This window comes from Galleria mellonella, unplaced genomic scaffold, assembly GCF_026898425.1.
Source record: "Galleria mellonella isolate WM207_F2 unplaced genomic scaffold, CSIRO_AGI_GalMel_v1 utg87, whole genome shotgun sequence".
Taxonomy (NCBI): Eukaryota; Metazoa; Arthropoda; class Insecta; order Lepidoptera; family Pyralidae; genus Galleria; species Galleria mellonella.
In genome coordinates, this window is record NW_026442166.1 from 3,332,524 (window position 1) to 3,352,089 (window position 19,566).

At 37.7% G+C, this 19,566-nt stretch overlaps 1 protein-coding gene and 3 non-coding genes across 6 annotated transcripts in view; 3 read left to right on the forward strand and 1 right to left on the reverse strand.

Moving 5' to 3' along the window:
* LOC113522394 (uncharacterized) overlaps window positions 1–19,566 on the forward strand; it is a 97,517-nt gene that overhangs the window by 46,027 nt on the left and 31,924 nt on the right. For all 3 annotated transcript variants that reach the window (XM_052902063.1, XM_052902065.1, XM_052902064.1), the window contains one exon: window positions 11,740–12,073. In XM_052902063.1, the coding sequence (XP_052758023.1) occupies window positions 11,917–12,073 (157 nt within the window). In that variant the 5' untranslated portion in view covers window positions 11,740–11,916. The remainder of the gene's footprint in view (window positions 1–11,739; window positions 12,074–19,566) is intronic.
* Window positions 3,289–3,360, reverse strand: Trnae-cuc (transfer RNA glutamic acid (anticodon CUC)). The gene has a single exon. It is a non-coding gene; the product is annotated as a tRNA-Glu (tRNA).
* Trnas-cga (transfer RNA serine (anticodon CGA)) lies at window positions 15,223–15,304 on the forward strand. Its single transcript has one exon. It is a non-coding gene; the product is annotated as a tRNA-Ser (tRNA).
* On the forward strand, window positions 19,359–19,431 carry Trnar-ucg (transfer RNA arginine (anticodon UCG)). Its single transcript has one exon. It is a non-coding gene; the product is annotated as a tRNA-Arg (tRNA).

Here is a 19,566-nt window from a genome sequence, read left to right on the forward strand (position 1 = left end):
TCTTGTCATACACGCTCGCCGGTTACGGGTACTTTTAATTTGGGTACTTAAACGGGTACTTTTTACCCTTCTTCAGCACGTTGCCTATTTGGTCGACATACGTCCGTCTAGGGCGGCCCCTAAATTAAAACAGTAATTTAAAAATAAAATATATATAATAATTCTTATATTTATTTATTTATAGTACTTTAATTAGTCTTCAGTTAGTTGTTAGGTGGTTAATTATTACACTAAATATTAATAGTTGTAGCATTTCAGCTGCCCGCTAACAACATGCATCGGGTTGACTGGAAGAGATCTCTGTCAGAGATAAGTCCACCCTTGCTCACAATATTTATAAATGCATTAACAATGTAATTTACAATATATATATATATATATATATATATATATATATATATATATATATATATATATATATATATATATATATATATATATATATATATATATGGTTAATTGTAAATTTTTAAAATGGTTAATTGTAAATTTTTTCTTTCTCTTATCTTTTAATTTGATCGTTTTTATATATTAGCGGCCCGCCCGGCTTCGCACGGGTGGATATTTTTACATTTTAAAAAGTGGTTATAACAATAATAGTTGGACATATAGTATCGCGAAGTTTTTGTAGTTATTGACCACTAAGGCTGCACACGCGACGGAAGCTTAAAAATGGTGTAACTTCTCCCGTTTTCCCAACATTTCCCTTCACTGCTCTGCTCCTATTGAGTATAGCGTGATAAAAAGTATACTATAACCTGCCCAGGAGTATGAAGAATAATTGTATCAAGTTTCGTTAAAATCTGTCGAGTAGTTTTTGTTTCTATAACGAACATACAGACAGACAGACAAAAATTTTACTGATTGCATTTTTGGCATCAGTATCGATCACTAATCACCCGCTGATAGTTATTTTGGAAATATATTTCATGTACAGAATTGACCTCTCTACAGATTTATTATAAGTATACTCGTAGATTAAATTCTTCTAAAAATAAAATAGATAATAGAAAAAGTAAATACCCGTAACCGGCGAGCGTGTATGAAGTGATTGATGAATGTGGAGGAAGCGAAAGAGGTTTGTTTGAATCGAAGCATTTGGCGTTCCATTGTTTCTGCCTACCCTAATGGGAGACAGGCGTGACAGATATGTATGTATATATATGTAATAGAAAATATACTGTGATGCCCATGATGCTGTAACTATCAATAAGCAACAGTTGCCACTTTATATATATAATGTATTTTTATAAATATAAAAACATACCTACTTTTTAAAAAAAAAGTAGGTATGTTTTTTTCTTTGAATCACTATGATGCCAAGATTTTGAAGCCAAAATGTGTGTAGTGCGTGACTTAAGTAAAATGGTAACACTGCTTGCACTATCAGCATATTCTGGCGGGCCACCAGTGAGAGATGATAGGTAAGGAAGAAAGCAGGTCAGGTAGCCCATCGTGACAAATTTCGTCATATTCGTAGAATACTGACGTATCTATATATGTAATATTCGTCAGATCCGTCAGTATTCTACCACTGTGACGATTTAACAAGAATAAATCACGATGCTATTTAGGGGGAATCGCGTGGACTTCGACCTGGTCGAATATACCCTATATTACTAGCAATGGGGCCGCTAGTCCCCACTTATAACATTTCTTTTCCTTCGGTAGAAATATACATAAATATGTATCAAATAAAGGGCGAGGCTGATAATAAATGTGTTTCTACCGTGAAGCAGTTGTGTTTGCATGGCTGTGTTTCGGTTTGAAGGATGGGATATGGCGTGAATTTACTGGGTACAGAGGAATAACATCCGAGTCCTTAGGAATGGGAACGCATGGGGGGTATCATGGGCGAAACAGTATACTCTGTTATGTCCATGGTACTGCTCATGTCTATAGGCGACGGTTACCACTTTCCATCTGGTGGGCCGTCAGCTTGTTTGCCATTCTAAATTGTATAAAAAAAAAAAAATAAATAAATATTAGCTAAGTGTTACAGATTTATTTAAAGGTTACATGCCAATCTTTATTATTTGTAATGATCTATCTTACCACAATCAGCGGTGTACTGAGATGAAAGGCTCTTGAGGAAGGTCGCGCTTAGCAAACAATGTTTTCCCACCGAAATAACTAATTCAATATTGACCTTTATCCCTTACGTAATAAGAGCTACCCCGCCTTTCATTATGACGGAAGCAATTCACTTCCTTTTTTGCGGTTTCAACAATAGCATACCAAAAGAGACTTTACGGTAACGCAATAAAGTGTAAACAAAACATTAGTGCTAGAAATCTAGTGTTAATATTTCAGTATTGCTTTTGAGACATGAATAATGGTTAAATGAAATTGAACTTTATCGCTAAGACATTAAAGTATATACGATTACTAACAGTATTGGTAATAAATTATTACCCGTGAAGTCTCGACGGGCGCTCAAATCGCATTGTCACGACGATTTCAAGCTATTTATTGAAGATTTTACACTGTTTTCACTGGTTTACCAATCGCATTAAAGATGGCCGATGCTTGTCGTCGTGGAGAATTGTTTAATGGTGGCAAAAAAAATCCTAATATGAAAACAAAATTATACGGTAGACGAGCTTTATTAAGATTGTGTTTAACGAAGAAGAAAGAAGAAAATTATAATTAGGAAACAAAAGGTTAAGGGAAAAGAAATAAAAACCATGAATGACGACGTTCTCATAAAATTAGGCACTATGAAAACTTTCAAACACATTTACGTCATGGGCTTCCTAAATCTTTCTGCTTTTAAAGTTCATAGTTTTAATTAACTTCCGCTATTTAATAATAGATGGCGCTATACAATACATTTATATTTTATGAACACTAATATTGGTAATATTTTATAACAATATTTTTTATCATATTTTGTTTTTTAGGTGAAATAATTTTGTTTTCATATCAAACTAAACAGTAATTTGCTATATAATGTATCATTAGTTAGTCGTTCGATAAACTTGGGCGTGAACTAAACTATAAGACTTAATTAAAACAAGGTATAAAAATAATTAGATTTTAATTATTTTCATAATCTAATAATTACCTAGGCAATAGGCACCATGTATTCAGAATCGAATATTTGTTATAAATATAAACAAAAAATGTAATTATGATACTATCTACTACTACACGTATCGTACACGTAACGGACTAATAGTAAATTGTACTTCGTAATTAATTAAATAAGAAATACATATATTCTGAATGTAATAATTTTGAATATAGAAACGAGTAATTTATAATTTAAAAATAAAAAAAAAGGAATTCCCATACCGGGAATTGAACCCGGGCCTCCTGGGTGAGAGCCAGGTATCCTAACCACTAGACCATATGGGATGGTATTTTATTATTCCAAAATATTGATATTTTACTACTTTATTATTATAAGTAAAAAAAAAAAGAAACTATATGAGATAGTAAAAAACACTGCATGCAGTAATTAGTGTACTAAACTGGATTTCATACAAACAACATTTGGCAATATCTGATAGCGACAATTTGCCAACACCATAAAAACATGGGAAATGTTACCATACGGTTCTCAGACAAATCATGGGAACGAGTATTGTCGGGTTGATTACGTTGTATTGTTTTTATGGTAATTAGATTAATTTCTTGCTTATTGCTCCATTACAAGTATCATAGATAATAAATAATAATACATGGTGTTAATGGGAACACACTCGTATACCCCTCCCCCCTGCCCTCCCCTCCTAATTATGTAATAAACATCATAAACAGTTCGTAATAGCCGAAAATTACTTTATATTTGTAGTTTTTAGTTTTGATATATTTTGTATTAGCATTTACCCGCGACTTTGTCCGCGTGACCAGGCTATGTTTACATGCGTGTTGACAACCGCAGTTAGGCTTTGGTGATGTATATGTTATCAATATACTTTATCAAGTCGACCTCCACAGGGTTCCTTCTGGAAACCATAGTGGTTAATTGTTGTTCAATTGGTTACCATGGGCCAACTGATCTGCTTTCATCCTCATTTGTCACCTTTCACTGGTACCCCAGTGTATACCGTTAGCGCAGGCGGGGTTACCATTCCATTATCATCTATTAAAAAAAAACCTACTGTGATATTAGTAACAATATATAACTATATCAAAATATATTATATTACGTATATGCATGGCTGTATCCCAAAAACATTAACAAATTTACAAAACAACGTCTGTATTAAAAGACATATGAACAAACTGCACTATTTAACACATTTCCATTGTAATTCAAAATAATGTGAGTTTCTCATAATGAAGTGTCAAAATACATTAAAGTTATGTAAATCAAGTTCATACATTTCAAAGCAAATAACTTGAGATCTCGCGGTATTTACATTGTTACATCAGGAAGCTTGCGAAATACCATTTTTTACCATTGAGTGGCAAAAGTTAGATATTCCTGCAAGTTTTTTTTTGATGGGTGAAAATGGTATGGTAACCCCGCCTGCGCTAACGGGGTACGCTGGCGGAGCACCAGTGAAGGGTGATAGATGAGAATGAAAACAGGCCAGTTAGCCCATTATGATGAATTCATCAGGAATTAACCATGATAGTTTCTAGGGGGAACCGCGACGAGGTCGACTTAGTTGGGTATATTGCTAACAATGGGATTCTTAGTCTCCGTTACTAACAATCCCATCCCCCCTAATTCCAGCAAGTTACCTCTATGTTCCATTTGTCTGCCAGATAAACTGCCATATCTGTCTGTTTACTGTATATCTATTTACTGTATGGATAATCTGGTAATATTGTTTTATTGTTACCCTATTCCCTTTGGCCGCAACAGAATATCAGTGCTTTGCTCTTTTGATGGCGAAGCAGTAAACTGAGTTGTGACCATTTTGTATTGTTATAGCACACGCACAAAAGAAAAAATATTGTATTTGGCTTTATTTTTTTTTTTTAATGACTTACTTTATCTCGCTTTTTATATGTATGTTGTAATTTGTGTGCTGTAAGTAAGTAATGCAAATAAATTGTAACTATTCACTGCTGAACAATTGGCCTTCTTCTTGGAGGATTTGGCCAGTAGTTGCCACGCTTGGCAGGCAAATTGACAACCGCAGTTAGGCTTTAGTGATGTTTTAAGAGAGACACTGCTGCCTATCCCTCGACAATTAAGTTCCCTTAGTCGCCACTTATGAGGATGAGAAATTATGAGGTGGCCTACTTTGTGCTGGATTCCCATCCATTACGAATCCATATTAATCTATAATATAAAAATGAATCGCTGAATATGTTGCTAAGCGCAAATCTCGTGAACAGCTGAACCGATTTCGCCAATTCTTTTTTAGAATATTCCTTGAAGTACGAGGATGGGTCTTACGGAGAGAAAAACTTAAAAAATTGCCTTAAAACCACACTTTTGTATACTCGCATGCATACGATTCGTAATATTAGTTAAAAGTCAATTTTGAATTTTATTACCATACCATAAAGTTCAAGTGTTAGTGGAGAGGTTCCGGGAAGGCAAAACAATTGAGTGACCTGCCAAGGCGTGTTTTATAATTTTTATTCTTTGACGTAATGTAATTGTGGACTTATTAATTTTCTTTTTTCTTTTTTATCTTACTAGCTGACTCGGCGTCCCGAATAGCAGAATAAGTATTAAAAATTCTAAAAAAGTAAAGAATCGACTGTTAGGCGGTACGAAGTTCGCGGGGTACCAACTAGTTCTAATTAAAAAAAAAAAAACTCCATTTCCTTTGGAATTTCCATTACAATACTATAAACACTGTCATGTCAATATCATATAACGCTTGATTGTCATCACGACAGTCAATGGGCACTTGAGTGTACAAACAAAGGATGGCCGAGTTATGTGGGTGAAAGTGCCAAGCCCACGGTCCACCTGTGTCTTCAATTGATCATTTTATAGCCGCATCATTGTGTTGATTCATTGATGATTACATTACGTTTGGATTTCTTTTCATATTGCCTTATTGGAATAGTAAATTTACAATAACTTTGTATGGAGCGAAAAAAGACAATTGTTTTCAAGCGACTTCAGTAAGATTGGGTTCCGCGCCAAAAACCAACTTCCATTGTTTTGAAACTAGTTATTTTGAAAACTAAACTACTGATTTTGTTATTTTTTTTATATAACTTAAAATGGCAAACAAGCTGACGGCCCACCCGATGGAAAGTGGTAACCGTCGCCTATAGCAGTACCACGGACATTTCATGGGCGAAACAGTATATATACTCTGTTATGTCCATTATGTATATGTAAGTATCAATCACAAATGACCAAGGAAGGGTTTATCCCTAAAAAAGATCTCTTCCAGCCAACCCAGTGTAGTTAGAGATTATTTAGAGTAAATTATTAGAGTAAGTTATTTATAAAAACATAACAGGTTTTTTTTTTATGGATGATCGGTACACACTGGCGGGGCACCAGTGAGGATGAAGACAGATCAGTTAGCCCATCGTGACGAATTCAATGATAAATTAGTCATGATAGTTTGTAGGGGGAACCGAGTGGAGGTCGACCTGATAGGGTATACTGATAGCAAGAAAGTAGGTAAGTTAGTCCATCAATTACTAGTAATCCCTTCTCTTCAACATGTTACAATGTAATTCAACAGGTTATAATGTAATTGCTAACAGTAAACTAGTTAGTGTTTACTAACACACTGTCACAATTGATGTTATCTCGAAATTTCAAGACTTGCTAATGTCGGTATCTTGTCCACACAGATATATAGATACGGCAATCCACTGAGTACCTCGTATAATATATATATATATATTATACGAGGTACTCAGTGGATTGCCGTATCTATATATCTGTTTAATATATTTATTTATATCTCCTCACAAACAATTTAAATTTACGCATAGGTATTTAGGATAAAATAAAATTAAAATAATAAAATAATGGAACTCTGCTGTGAGGAGCTGGTGTCTGTAATAGGTTAAGACCTGTAGTACAGATCACCAGGCCTCCAACCGATATGTGTTTAAATAATAATTAAACAAAATGCATTCCACTGAAATTACACAATTCAAAAATAAAAATAACAATAATTAATAGTAGCAGATAAAAAAAGAACAATATAGTTAATATTGTAAAGTGAAAAAAGTGTTTGTATGTGTGTGTGTGTGTGTGTGTGTGCGCGCGCGCGCGTGTGTGCGTGTGCGTGTGCATATGTGTGTGTGTGTGTGTGTGTGTGTGTGTGTGTGTGTGTGTGTGTGTGTGTGTGTGTGCGCGCGCGCGCGCGCGCGCGCGCGCGCGCGCGCGCGCGCGCGCGCGCGCGCGCGCGCGCGCGCGCGCGCGCGCGCGCGCGCGCGCGCGCGCGCGCGCGCGCGCGCGCGCGCGCGCGCGCGCGCGCGCGCGCGCGCGCGCGCGCGCGCGCGCGCGCGCGCGCGCGCGCGCGCGCGCGCGCGCGCGCGCGCGCGCGCGCGCGCGCGCGCGCGCGCGCGCGCGCGCGCGCGCGCGCGCGCGCGCGCGCGCGCGCGCGCGCGCGCGCGCGCGCGCGCGCGCGCGCGCGCGCGCGCGCGCGCGTGCGCGCGCGCGCGCGCGCGCGCGCGCGCGCGTGCGCGCGTGTGCGTGCGTGCGTGTGTGTGTGTGTGTGTGCTAGCGTGTGTGTGCGTGTGTGTGTGTGTGCTAGCGTGTGTGTGCGTGTGCGTGTGTGTGTGTGCGTGTGTGTGTGCGTGTGTGTGTGTGTGTGTGTGTGTGTGTGTGCGCGCGCGAGTGTGCGCGCGCGCGTGTGTGTGCCTGTGCGTGTGCATGTATGTGTGCGTGTGCTAGCGTGTGTGTGCGTGTGTATTGTGTGTGTGTGTGTGCATGTATTCTGATGTGTATGCGTGAAAGTGCGAATGAATTTGCGTATATATTTATGTATGTATGTGCATATGTTGTAATGATAGACACGTATATCAACTCAATGTTAATATTTGGTATATTTTAAAATGTTTTGTTTGTATTGTACAGCAATCAAACCTTCGGCTAATATTACACAATTGGTCTCCATTATAAATGGATTGTGGTTTATGAAAGATTACGTTTCTACTCGTAATATAAAAACTTGCCATAATTTGTAAAGCAAGTAAGTCATTCGTGTTTTTTTTATACCACTGAGGTGGCATACGGCCCACCTGATAGTAAGCAGTTACCGTAGCCCATGAACGTCTGCAATACCAGGGGTATTTTTTTTTCAATGGATGATATAGGAATGGTAACTTCGCCTGCGCTATTGGGATACGCTGGCGGAGCACCAGTGAAGGGTGATCGATGAAAATGAAAACAGGCCAGTTGGCCCATCATGATGAATTTATCAGGAATTTAGCATGATAGTTTGCAGAGGGAACCGCGAAGAGGTCGACCTGGTTGGGTATATTGCTAGCAATGTGATTCTCAGTTTCCATTACTAACAATTCCTTTGCCCCCATTATGTGTATGTTTATATTATATGAATTTATAAAATGTTGCTTTATTTTTTTTTTCTCTATTCAATAATGCACCGCCTACTTATTTCTCTGTTCGCCCAATGGTCGACTGGTAGAGAACACCGTCCGGTGTTAAGTCGGGCTAATGTACAAAGAATTTTACTGTGCATTAAAATTTAAATAAACCGCGTGGAGGTCGACCAGATAGGGTATATTGTTAGCTAATATGGCTGCTGGAGCCCATTACTAACAATCCCTTTCCCCCCAAGATCTACGTGTTATCTCAGACAATGGTACGCGTTTAAACGATTTGAACACAAGTGAAAACAAAAGCTAACGATATTAATAATAAGAGATGAAGGCGCTGTTGTTCAAGTGAAAGTAACGTCCGTCGAGTGTGACGGACAGACGGACGGTATAATTTTAATAGAGACTTTGCTAATACTACTGCAAATGATTGCCATTCGATATTCAACCTTAACGTGAACGATATAAGTTTCAAATTGCATTATGTTATAATACAACTAAGTGCTAGCAATTTTGTACACTGAGAAATTGATAGTAATTTTATTACAATAACTGCACACCTGTTAGTGGTAATTATGGCCACACTTTGGTTTGTTTTATTTATGGAACGTGTTTTGTTTTATTTGCCATTGAAATTGTGATGTTTTATTTTTAACCGACTTCAAAAAAGGAGGACGTTTCTTAATTCGGTTGTAATCGTTTTTTTGTTTGTTAGCTTCATTAATATATTATAAATAATGATCGTGTTATTGCTTGTTTTTTTTAATAAATGATAATGAAATGGTACTCGTAACCCCGCCTGCGCTATCGGTATACACTGGCGGGGCTCCAGTGAGGGATGATAGGTGAGGATGAAAGATGATCAGACAGCCCATTGTGACGAATTTAACAACAATTAACCACGTTTTCCAGGAGGAATCGCATGAAGATCTCTACCTTACAGGCTTACTAGTAATGGGGATTACCGTCCCCATTACTAACACCCCCACGACCCCCTTGAGCTGACTGTTACTGACTAATTTTATTTTTTTATATACAACTTAGAATGGCAAACAAGCTGACGGCCCACCTGATTGAAAGTGGTAACCGTCGCCTATAGACATGAATGAGCAGTACCATGGACATAACAGAGTATACTGTTTCACCCATGATATTTCCCATGCGTTGCCATTCCTGAGGACTCAGGTGTTATTCCTCTGTACCCAGTAAATTCACGCCATATCCTACCCTTCAAACCGAAACACAGCCATGCAAACACAACTGCGTCACGGTAGAAACACGAATGGGACAGAGGTGGCCCAAGCAAACGACTTGTACAAAGTCTCCCTCTGGTAAAACTTACTACTTTTCTATGTACGTTTCGATCATATCGTCATAGCCGTAGAATACTGACGGATCTTTATATGTAATATTCGTCAGATCCGTCAGTATTCTACGACTATGACGATATATGTAAGATGCGAGTACCTACACTATCAACTTTTATGGCCACCACACACAGCGACATGTCGCAATCTCAACATAGTTATAATAGCGAACGAACCCGAAGGTAATTACTATAATACAGCCATTATTGTAGAAAACAAGTTGTCGTTACGTACATGTATTAGAAAATTGCCGCTCGCTCCTCGCCTCTCGTCTCGGAACAATCAAGGCTGATAACTGGGCGTTATTACGTTAGGAACTTTCATAGAAAGCCGACTAAAATCGGTCGTGCGACGTTTGTATTCTTTAAATATACTAATATAAAATATATACTTGTATAAAAATAATAATAGCCCGAAGGATAAATGAGTTGAAGTGGCAATGGGCTGGTCACACAGCTCTTAGAGTCGACAACCGATGGGGAAGATAGGTTCTTGAGTGGCGACCGTGTACGGGCAAACGCAGTGTAGGGCGACCCCCCACTAGATGTAGTGACGACCTGAAATACATTGCAGTGTATGCAAGTAGTTCAAGACCGTTCCTTATTCAGTCTATGGGGTCTTATGGCAGTCTATGGGGGAGGCTTATGTCCAGCAGTGGAAGGATAATGGCTGAAATGTTGATGATGAATAATATACTGTGTCCCCCGTGCTGGAATACTGTTTTTTTTTTCATTGGTAATGGAATAGCAACTCCCGTGCTAACGGTATATACTGGCGGGCGCTAGTGAGGGGTGAGAGGTAAGAATGAAAAGGCAGGACAGTTAGCGTATGGTGACGATTGGAATTAAGCATGATGTTTTCCAGGGCGGACCACGTGGAGGTCGACCTGACAGAGAGTATATTGCTAGTATTGGGATTGGTAGACCTCATTACTAACAAACCCACCCTCCTCGCCCCCTCTAGCGGGTAGTTACAACAACTTATGGTAATCACCCATACAAAATTATGGAGTAAACGTGAACTTGATGGTGATGTGTATATTTTTTAATTAAATACGCTAATCATATTTAAAGATACTTTCTAACATATTTTTTATTTTAAACTGCGTTCAACTAACAATACCTTCCCGCCCGCCGGAATACTGCCGTGTAAACCTATCGTAGAATGGTCCACTCTTTCTTTCCCTTGGGTGTAGTAAGAAGCGATTAATGGAATTTAATGGTCGACAAATGGGCAGCAGCGTCCGTCCAAAGCCTAACTGCGGTTGTCAACTCGCTTACCAAGCGTGTCAAGTGGCAATTACTGGCAAAACTGTGTTCAGCAGTGGACAGTTAACGGCTGAGCGTCATGTTAGTTAATTTAATAACATAATAATTTATTTCAGGCACTGAGAAAACTATATAAAATGTTGTCACACGAAGTACCATATATATGTATACTAGCTGACTCGGCAAACGTTGTTTTACCATATACATTATTTCTAGAACTATACATGAAAATTTATCCTACTACAATTATTATATTCGATTGTCATCTTGCAACCCTATTGCTGAATATAAAAATAGCGATTAAAAAATAGGATTTGAGCGTAAAAGCGTGAAAATTTGAATTTGTATATATTTTTCGATGCTTAATCATAATAAAATAAAAATGGAAAACTTTATCAAAAAAATAAAAAAAAATTTTTGGGGAGGGTCACCCTTATCATTGAGGGGTATAAAAAATAGATGTTGGCCGATTCTCAGATCTACGCAATATGCACACAAAATTTCATAAAAATCGGTAAAGCCGTTTCGGAGGAGTTTGGTAACAAACACCGCGACACGAGAATTTTATATATAAGATATAATATTATGTTTGTTTTATTTATATAAATTTTAATTTATATATACATAATCCTGTCTCTTTTTGATTACAGGTACTCGAGATCATAATTGGAGAAGAAAGAAAAAAAAAACAAAAGATGGCGACGTCGAATTTCTAAAAAGAGAATCAAATACGTAATAATAAATTAACATTTATTGACGTAACTAGTGAACCTGTATGATAAATGACACGATGAACTGCAGTTAATATAAAAGTGACACAAATCAAAATGGCACTCATAAACGTGACATTAATCAGTGTACTGTGCAGTGTGGTGTTTGTGTGTGTGTCTGGCCATGTGGCTCTCACGTACCCACCAGCAAGACGGTTCGACTTGGACTTTCTGGACAATTCCAGAACGAAACCGCCGTGTGGAATGCCAAAAGGTAATTTTATTATTTTTAAATTGAATTCTAATGAACTGAATTCGAATTTTGAATTGATTCGAAACTTGAATTTCAATGAACATCTATACGCACTCAGGCAAATAAAAATCCTATAGAATTGTCATTGAAATAGATTTAAATATAATTAAATATGGCCATAAAAATAGGTTATTTAAAAAATAAAAAAAATATATATATATCAACATATTTTTATGCATTTAATGTTAGCCTCAAGAGAACCAGTCGGGCAATATTTTTATTATAATTTAGCTATTTAAATACACAATGTGACTGTGATATTATGTATACATTTTTACATTAACATTGGGTCCATAATAAATAATGGACTTTGGAGTAGTTTAAGGAACTAATTTGCAATATTTATTTATTTATTGCTAAACGCGAACTCATTGATATTCCTTAACTAGGTTATTATATAAATATTTCTTTGTTGTTTAAACACATTTTTGTACTTAATTTACTTAATTTGTAAATATATAAGCATTCTTATATATTAGAAGATTCATGCTTAAGGGGCATGATATTGGACCTAGATATCCCATTAGGAAAACTTTTTAAAAAAAAGTTAAACCGACTTTAAGAAAAAAAAAAATGTAACAGGGCGCAAATGGTATGGTTACCCTGCCTGCGCTAACGGGATACACTGGCGGAGCACCAGTGAAGGGTGATAGATGAGAATGAACGCAGGCCAGTTAGCCCATCATTAATTCATCAGGAATTAACCGTGATAGTTACCAGGGAGAACCGCGAGAAGATCGACCTGGTTGGGTATATTGCTAGCAATGAGATTCTCAGTCTCCATTACTAACAATCCCTTTCTCCCCAATATATCCGGTATTGGGCCAATATATGTACAGCTTAGATTATATAGATAGAGTTTCGAAACGGCCAATTGTCAAATTAGCTAACTCGTTTTTTTTTATCAGTGTTCAATAAAAAAAAAAAAACTTCTACGCATACAATGTATCTTGACGTATTATTTAATAAATGAATTTAGTATTTACGCATTGAAAAAGATGCGAAATTATAAGACAAAATATAGAAGTTATAAATATAGAAGGAGTCACTCTTAACTTTTTATCACGCAAAATTGTATAAAAAAGTTGACCCGTTTTCTTCGAAGCATTTCTATGGAGACACTCTATCTATATAATCTTAGATATTATAGCTACAATGTATAGATATTGGTAGATATTAACCAGGGGGGAAGGGATTGTTAGTAATGGGGAGGTTAGTCCCCATTGCTATTAATATACCCTATCAGGTCGACCTCCACGCGGTTCCCCCTGGAAACTATCGTGACTAATTTATCGTTGAATTCGTCACGGTGGCCTAACTGATATGCCTTTTCATCCTCACCTGTCACCTCTCACTGGTGCCCCGTCAATGCATACCAATAGCGCAGGCGGGGTTACCATGCCATTTTCATCTATCAAAGACATTACCCACCCTTAGTAGGCAGACAGACAGACGGGATTTCTATAAAATTATTGTTTTGAATTTTTCTTATTAAATATCAGATCAAGCTAGTCACTACTCGAGCAAAAAATTACTATGGCGAGCGAACGAGCGCCTACCTTATACCGCGATTAGTAAATTCTCTACCTACCGACTTGCGAAACAATATCACCGTTAAAAACATAAAGTTTAAACTGAGAGCTTATTTACTGTCCAAGCTTGCTGAAACAGCAGAATATTAATGTAAACATTGACATTTGAGAACCAAATGTAAAGTATCACACACAAGCCCAAGAGGTTTGAGTGGTACTAAAAATTCAGCTTTTTTTTTTAATGTATTTATGCATGCTAATTAAATAAAAAAAAAAATTTAAAAGTAGGCACCGATACTGTGGCACTCGAGATTGTTACCTACTCCAATTACGATAATAATGCTTCAAACCTCAGTTGCATAATAGCGGTCGTGACCTACCATAACCGGTGCACCATCGCGGATTGCATATTGCGAGATGAGTCAGACTAGGGGGCAATGACCTAGGCCACGAGGTCGGGTCTAGATTGTAAACAGGTGATAGGCAGGTACGTCTGATGAATTTGTTACAAATTATTTTAATAATATAACAAATTTAGGGGGGAAGGGATTGTTAGTAATGGGTTCTAACTGACTTATTGCTACCAATACACCCTATCAGGTCGACCTCCACGTGGTTCCACCTGGAAACCATCGTGGTTAATTCTAGTGGAATTCGTCACGATAGGCCATATATATATACATATATATATATATATATATATATATATATATATATATAACAAATTGTAATAAAGGTTCTTGAGTGGCGATCGCGTACGGGTAAACGCAGTGTAGGACGACCCACCGCTAGATGGAGTGACGGCCTAAAATGTGTTGTAGGGAGTCAGTGGATGCAGGTGGCTCAGGACGGTTTTTTATGGCAGTCTATCTCCCCCATGGATTATGTCCAGCAGTGGACGGATAATGGCTGAAATGATGATGAAAAAATTGTAAATAAACGATGTCTGTACATGGGAGATGTTTAAGAAAAAATCATATAAAGGATCTAAATAAGAACAACAGACGTAAAATTAATAAATTTTTAAAAATCTGTCTGTCTGTGTGTATGTTGTTATGTCAAAAATTACTACATACAATTCAAGACGGTTTTCACGGTTGTGTTTCTAAAAGTGTATGTTCTAAAAGTGAATTTACTGGGTACAGAGGAATAACACCTGAGTCCTTATGAATGGCAACGCATGGGGGGTATCATGGTCGAAACAGTATACTCCATGTTATGTCCATGGTACTGCTCATGTGTATAGGCGACGGTTACCACTTTCCATCAGGTGGGCCGTCAGCTTGTTTGCCATTCTAAGTTGTATAAAAAAAAGATATAGATAGAGATATAGATCTTTTTTTTTTACGGATATCCGCGAATACGAATACGGATATTACTAGTAGAGTAAAGTGGGGCAAGTTGACGCTATAAAATTTTGAAATCCGTTGTAGATTTAATTTAGTGTATGGGGGGTAGATATTTTAAAATTCTTTTTAAATCTATAATATATTTTATTATAATTGAATATAAATATTATTATTTCTTTACTAAATAGGACCCAGTTAAGTGTTACGTAATTTGGACATGTCACAACAAGCAGATGTGGCCGAGTGGTTAAGGCGACTGACTCGAAATCAGTTTCCCTCTGGGAGCGTAGGTTCGAATCCTACCATCTGCGTCCCATTTTGCTTTTGGGGTGAATATTTTAAATATGTGAAGGATGAGTAAATCTAAAAATTCAATTAAAAAGGAAAAATATAGAAAATGAGCTTGGAACGGATTTTAATAAAAACTAAAGTTACATCACGTTTTCTAATTATTATGTATCTAGTCGGGAATTGAACTCACTGCATGTAAGAAAAGCAACCAATTAATGTTATTTTATATTGTTTATAATTACTCCTCCATTCGTGTTTCAACCGTGAAACAGTTGTGTTTGCATAGCTGTGTTTCGGTATGAAGGGTGGGATATGGCGTGAATTTACAGGGTACAGAGGAATAACACCTGAGTCCTCAGGAATAGCAACCCTAAATGGTCGCGTACAACGCAGTTTCAGAGATATTTTCTCTCACGAACACACAGGTTATGGAATAAGCTCCCTGCCGAGGTTTTCCCAAGAGACTACAGCATGGGGTTCTTCAAAAGAAGGGAAAGAGGTTTCTTCAGGGTCGGCAACGCGCGCGTAATACCTCTGGTATTGCAGGCGTTCATAGGCTACGGTAACCACTTACCATCAGGTGAGCCGTATGCTTGATTGCCACCTTAGTGGTATAAAAAAAATGGGAGGTATCATGGGCGAAACAGTACTCTGTTATATCCACGGTACTGCTCATGTCTATAGGCGACGGTTACCATTTTGCCGTCAGCTTGTTTGCCATTCTAAGTTGTATAAAAAAAATATTGGGGAAAAAACAAGTATAATAAGTGTACAGCGAGAGAACCGATCAATAAGGCCGCCTTACTGTCCTTATACAACTGTATCGTTACATTTATTAATTGTCTTGCTTCTTCCCTATAGTGTATAATACAAATAAAGTATACTTATTCATTTAAAGAATGCATGAGAACAAAAGAATCACTACTACATTGCCAAAACGTATTATTTGGGGGGGAAAGGGATTGTTAGTAATGGAGACTGAGAATCCCATTGCTAGCAATATACCCAACAAGGTCGACCTCATCGCGGTCCCCTCTGCAAACTATCATGGTTAATTCCTGATGAATTCATCATGATGGGCTAACTGGCCTGTTTTCATTCTCATCTATCACCCATCACTGGTGCTCCGCCAGCGTATCCCGTTAGCGCAGGCGGGGTTGCCATACCATTTTCACCCATCAAAAAAAAACGTATTATTTTAACAACCTGGAAATTAATCCTAATTTGCGATTTTTTACTTCCTCATAATTGACGTTGAAATGTTATCTGCTAATTATATTATGAAGTTTTTTTTACGAGTGATAATGGAACGGTAACCACCCGCACTATCGGTATACACCGGCGGGGCACCAGTGAGGGATGATGGGTGAGGATGAAGCAGGCCAGTTAGCCCATCGTGACGAATTCAACAAGAATTGTTCACGAGGGTTTCCAGGGGGAACCACGTGGAGGTCGACCTGATAAGGCATATTGCTAGCAATGAGGCTGTCAAACTCCATTGCTAACAACCCCTTTCCCCCCTATATTATGGAATGCAATCTATACTTATAATAAATCTGTAGAGAGGTCAATTCTGTACATGAAATATATTTCCAAAATAACTATCAGGGGGTGATTAGTGATCGATATTGATACCAAAAATGCAATCGGTAAAATTTTTGTCTGTCTGTCTGTATGTTCGTTATAGAAACAAAAACTATTCGACGGATTATAACGAAACTTGGTACAATTATTCTTCATACTCCTGGGCAGGTTATAGTATACTTTTCATCACGTTACGATCAATAGGAGCAGAGCAGTGAAGGGAAATGTTGGGAAAACGGGAGAAGTTACTCCATTTTTAAGCATCCGTCGCGTGTGCAGCCTAATGGCCACTTTTTAAAATGTAAAAATGTCCACCCGTGCGAAGCCGGGACGGGCTGCTGGTAAGAAATGAATAAATAAAATAATATCCGGGCCCACGGATGCTCCATAAGGGAGAGCAACGAAAAAAAAGAATGTATTATTTCTTTTAAAAGTCCTAATTGGTATTAAATCGTTTTTTAATTTCGCGACTTCTGAATGGAATAGACTTAGAAAATAATTAGTGTTCATTCATTCACCATACGGTGAAATCAGTGATTAGCTTTATCACTTAAAGCGCTCTACCAAAGAAAGTTCAAATTTTTACCTAAAAGTACGTAATTTTACAAAAAAAAATCTAGTAACAAATTCTAACATAATATGATTTTAGCAATTCTGATCGTTAAAGGTTTTTTAAGTACACATTGTATTTTAATGTAAGAATACACGGATTGACTTACGTGTATTCTACTCGAGAATGTTCGACTAGTTTCAGTCAAGTTTACGCTCACACGGCCGCTCATGACTAAGGGTCCCGGATGGTCACGAAACTAATCGAGCATTTTCGAATATAAGATTGCGTTCCAGAAAAATAAAACCGACTTCAATTAAGGGAAAACTAGTTATTTTGATATAAAAACTAAACTTGGTTTGCACTAAAACAAAACTTGTTCCTTCTTTTTTTATACCACAAACATGGCAAACAAGCATACAGCTCGCCTGATGGTGAACGGCCACTGTAACCTATATACGTCTGTAACACTAGGGGTGTCAATACGCGTTGCCGATCCTGAAAAAACCTTAATGTAGCCTTTTTGAAGAACCCAATACTGTCTTTTTTGGGGGAAAAGGATTGTTAGTAATGGAGACTGAGAATCCCATTGCTAGCAATATACCCAACCAGGTCGACCTCCTCGCAGTTCTCCCTGAAAACTATCATGGTTAATTTCTAATGAATTCATCATGATGGGCTAACTGGCCTGTTTTCATTCTCATCTATCACCCTTCACTGGTGCTCCGCCAGCGTATACCGTTAGCGCAGGCGGGGTTACCATACCATTTTAACCCATCAAAAAAAAATATTGTCTTTAGGGTAAACCTTCTACTATAATTCCGACTGGCCAGATACAAAATCACTAGCACATTTGTTCTACCCACCACCGTATAATATAAGTAAATTTTTTTATACAACTTAGAATGGCAAACAAGCTGACGGCTCACCTGATGGAAAGTGGTAACCGTCGCCTATAGACATGAGCAATACCATGGACATAACATATACTGTTTCGCCTATGATACCCCCCATGCGTTGCCATTCCTGAGGACTCAGGTGTTATTCCCCTGTACCCAGTAAAGTCACGCCATATCCTACCCTTCAAACCATGCAAACACAACTGCTTCACGGTTGAAACACGAATGGGACAGAGGTACCCAAGCAATCGACTTTTGTACAAAGTCTCCCTCTGGTAAATATCTACAGGTATATGTGATAATGAATTAGTAAGCCCGTCTGCGCTATCGGTATACGCTGGCGGGGCACCAGTGAGGGATGATAGGTGACGACGAAAGTAGGTCAGTTAGCTCATCGTGATGAATTCAACAAGAATTAACCAAAACGGGTTCTAGGGAAAGGCGCGTGGAATTCGACCTGATAGGGTATAATTGTTAGCAATCGGGCTGTTTGATCCCATTGCTAGCAATCCCTTTTTACCATTCCGTTACTATTATTTCATTTGTAGTTTTATATACTTTATGCAAAAAGTATTTGTAATGTTAAATATTGCATTATATAAGTTTAGGAACTTCTGAATATATTATACATCTTATATACAAAATTCTCGTGTCATGGTGTTTGTTACCAAACTCCTCCGAAACTGCTTTACCGATTTTTATGAAATTTTGTGTGCATATTGGGTAGGTCTGAGAATCGGCCAACATCTATTTTTTATACCCCTCAATGATAAGGGTGACCCACCCCAAAATTTTTTTTTTAATTTTTTTGTAAATTTTTTTATTTTATTTTATTATAATTTAGCATTGAAGAATACATATAACTTTATATTTTCATCGTTTTACGATCAACCCATGTATTTTAATCGCGATTTTTATATTTCGCAATAAGTGGTATAACAACGTTTACGGGGTCAGCTAATATATGTATACAAAAACATTTTCCCCTTGCGCGCGCACACCCTGAAAGTAGTGGTTTGTTCTCCCGCCACTACGTCACAAGACCGTGTGGCCTAATGGATAAGGCGTCGGACTTCGGATCCGAAGATTGCAGGTTCGAGTCCTGCCACGGTCGCGGAATTACATCCCTCGAGTTCTATAATTTTTTATTATATACTTATTGTTTAAATGTTATTTTGTTTACTTAAGTTCTTACTTTAGTTTTAAAATTAAACATTGATTAAATTACCAAAATAAGGTGTGAGCATTG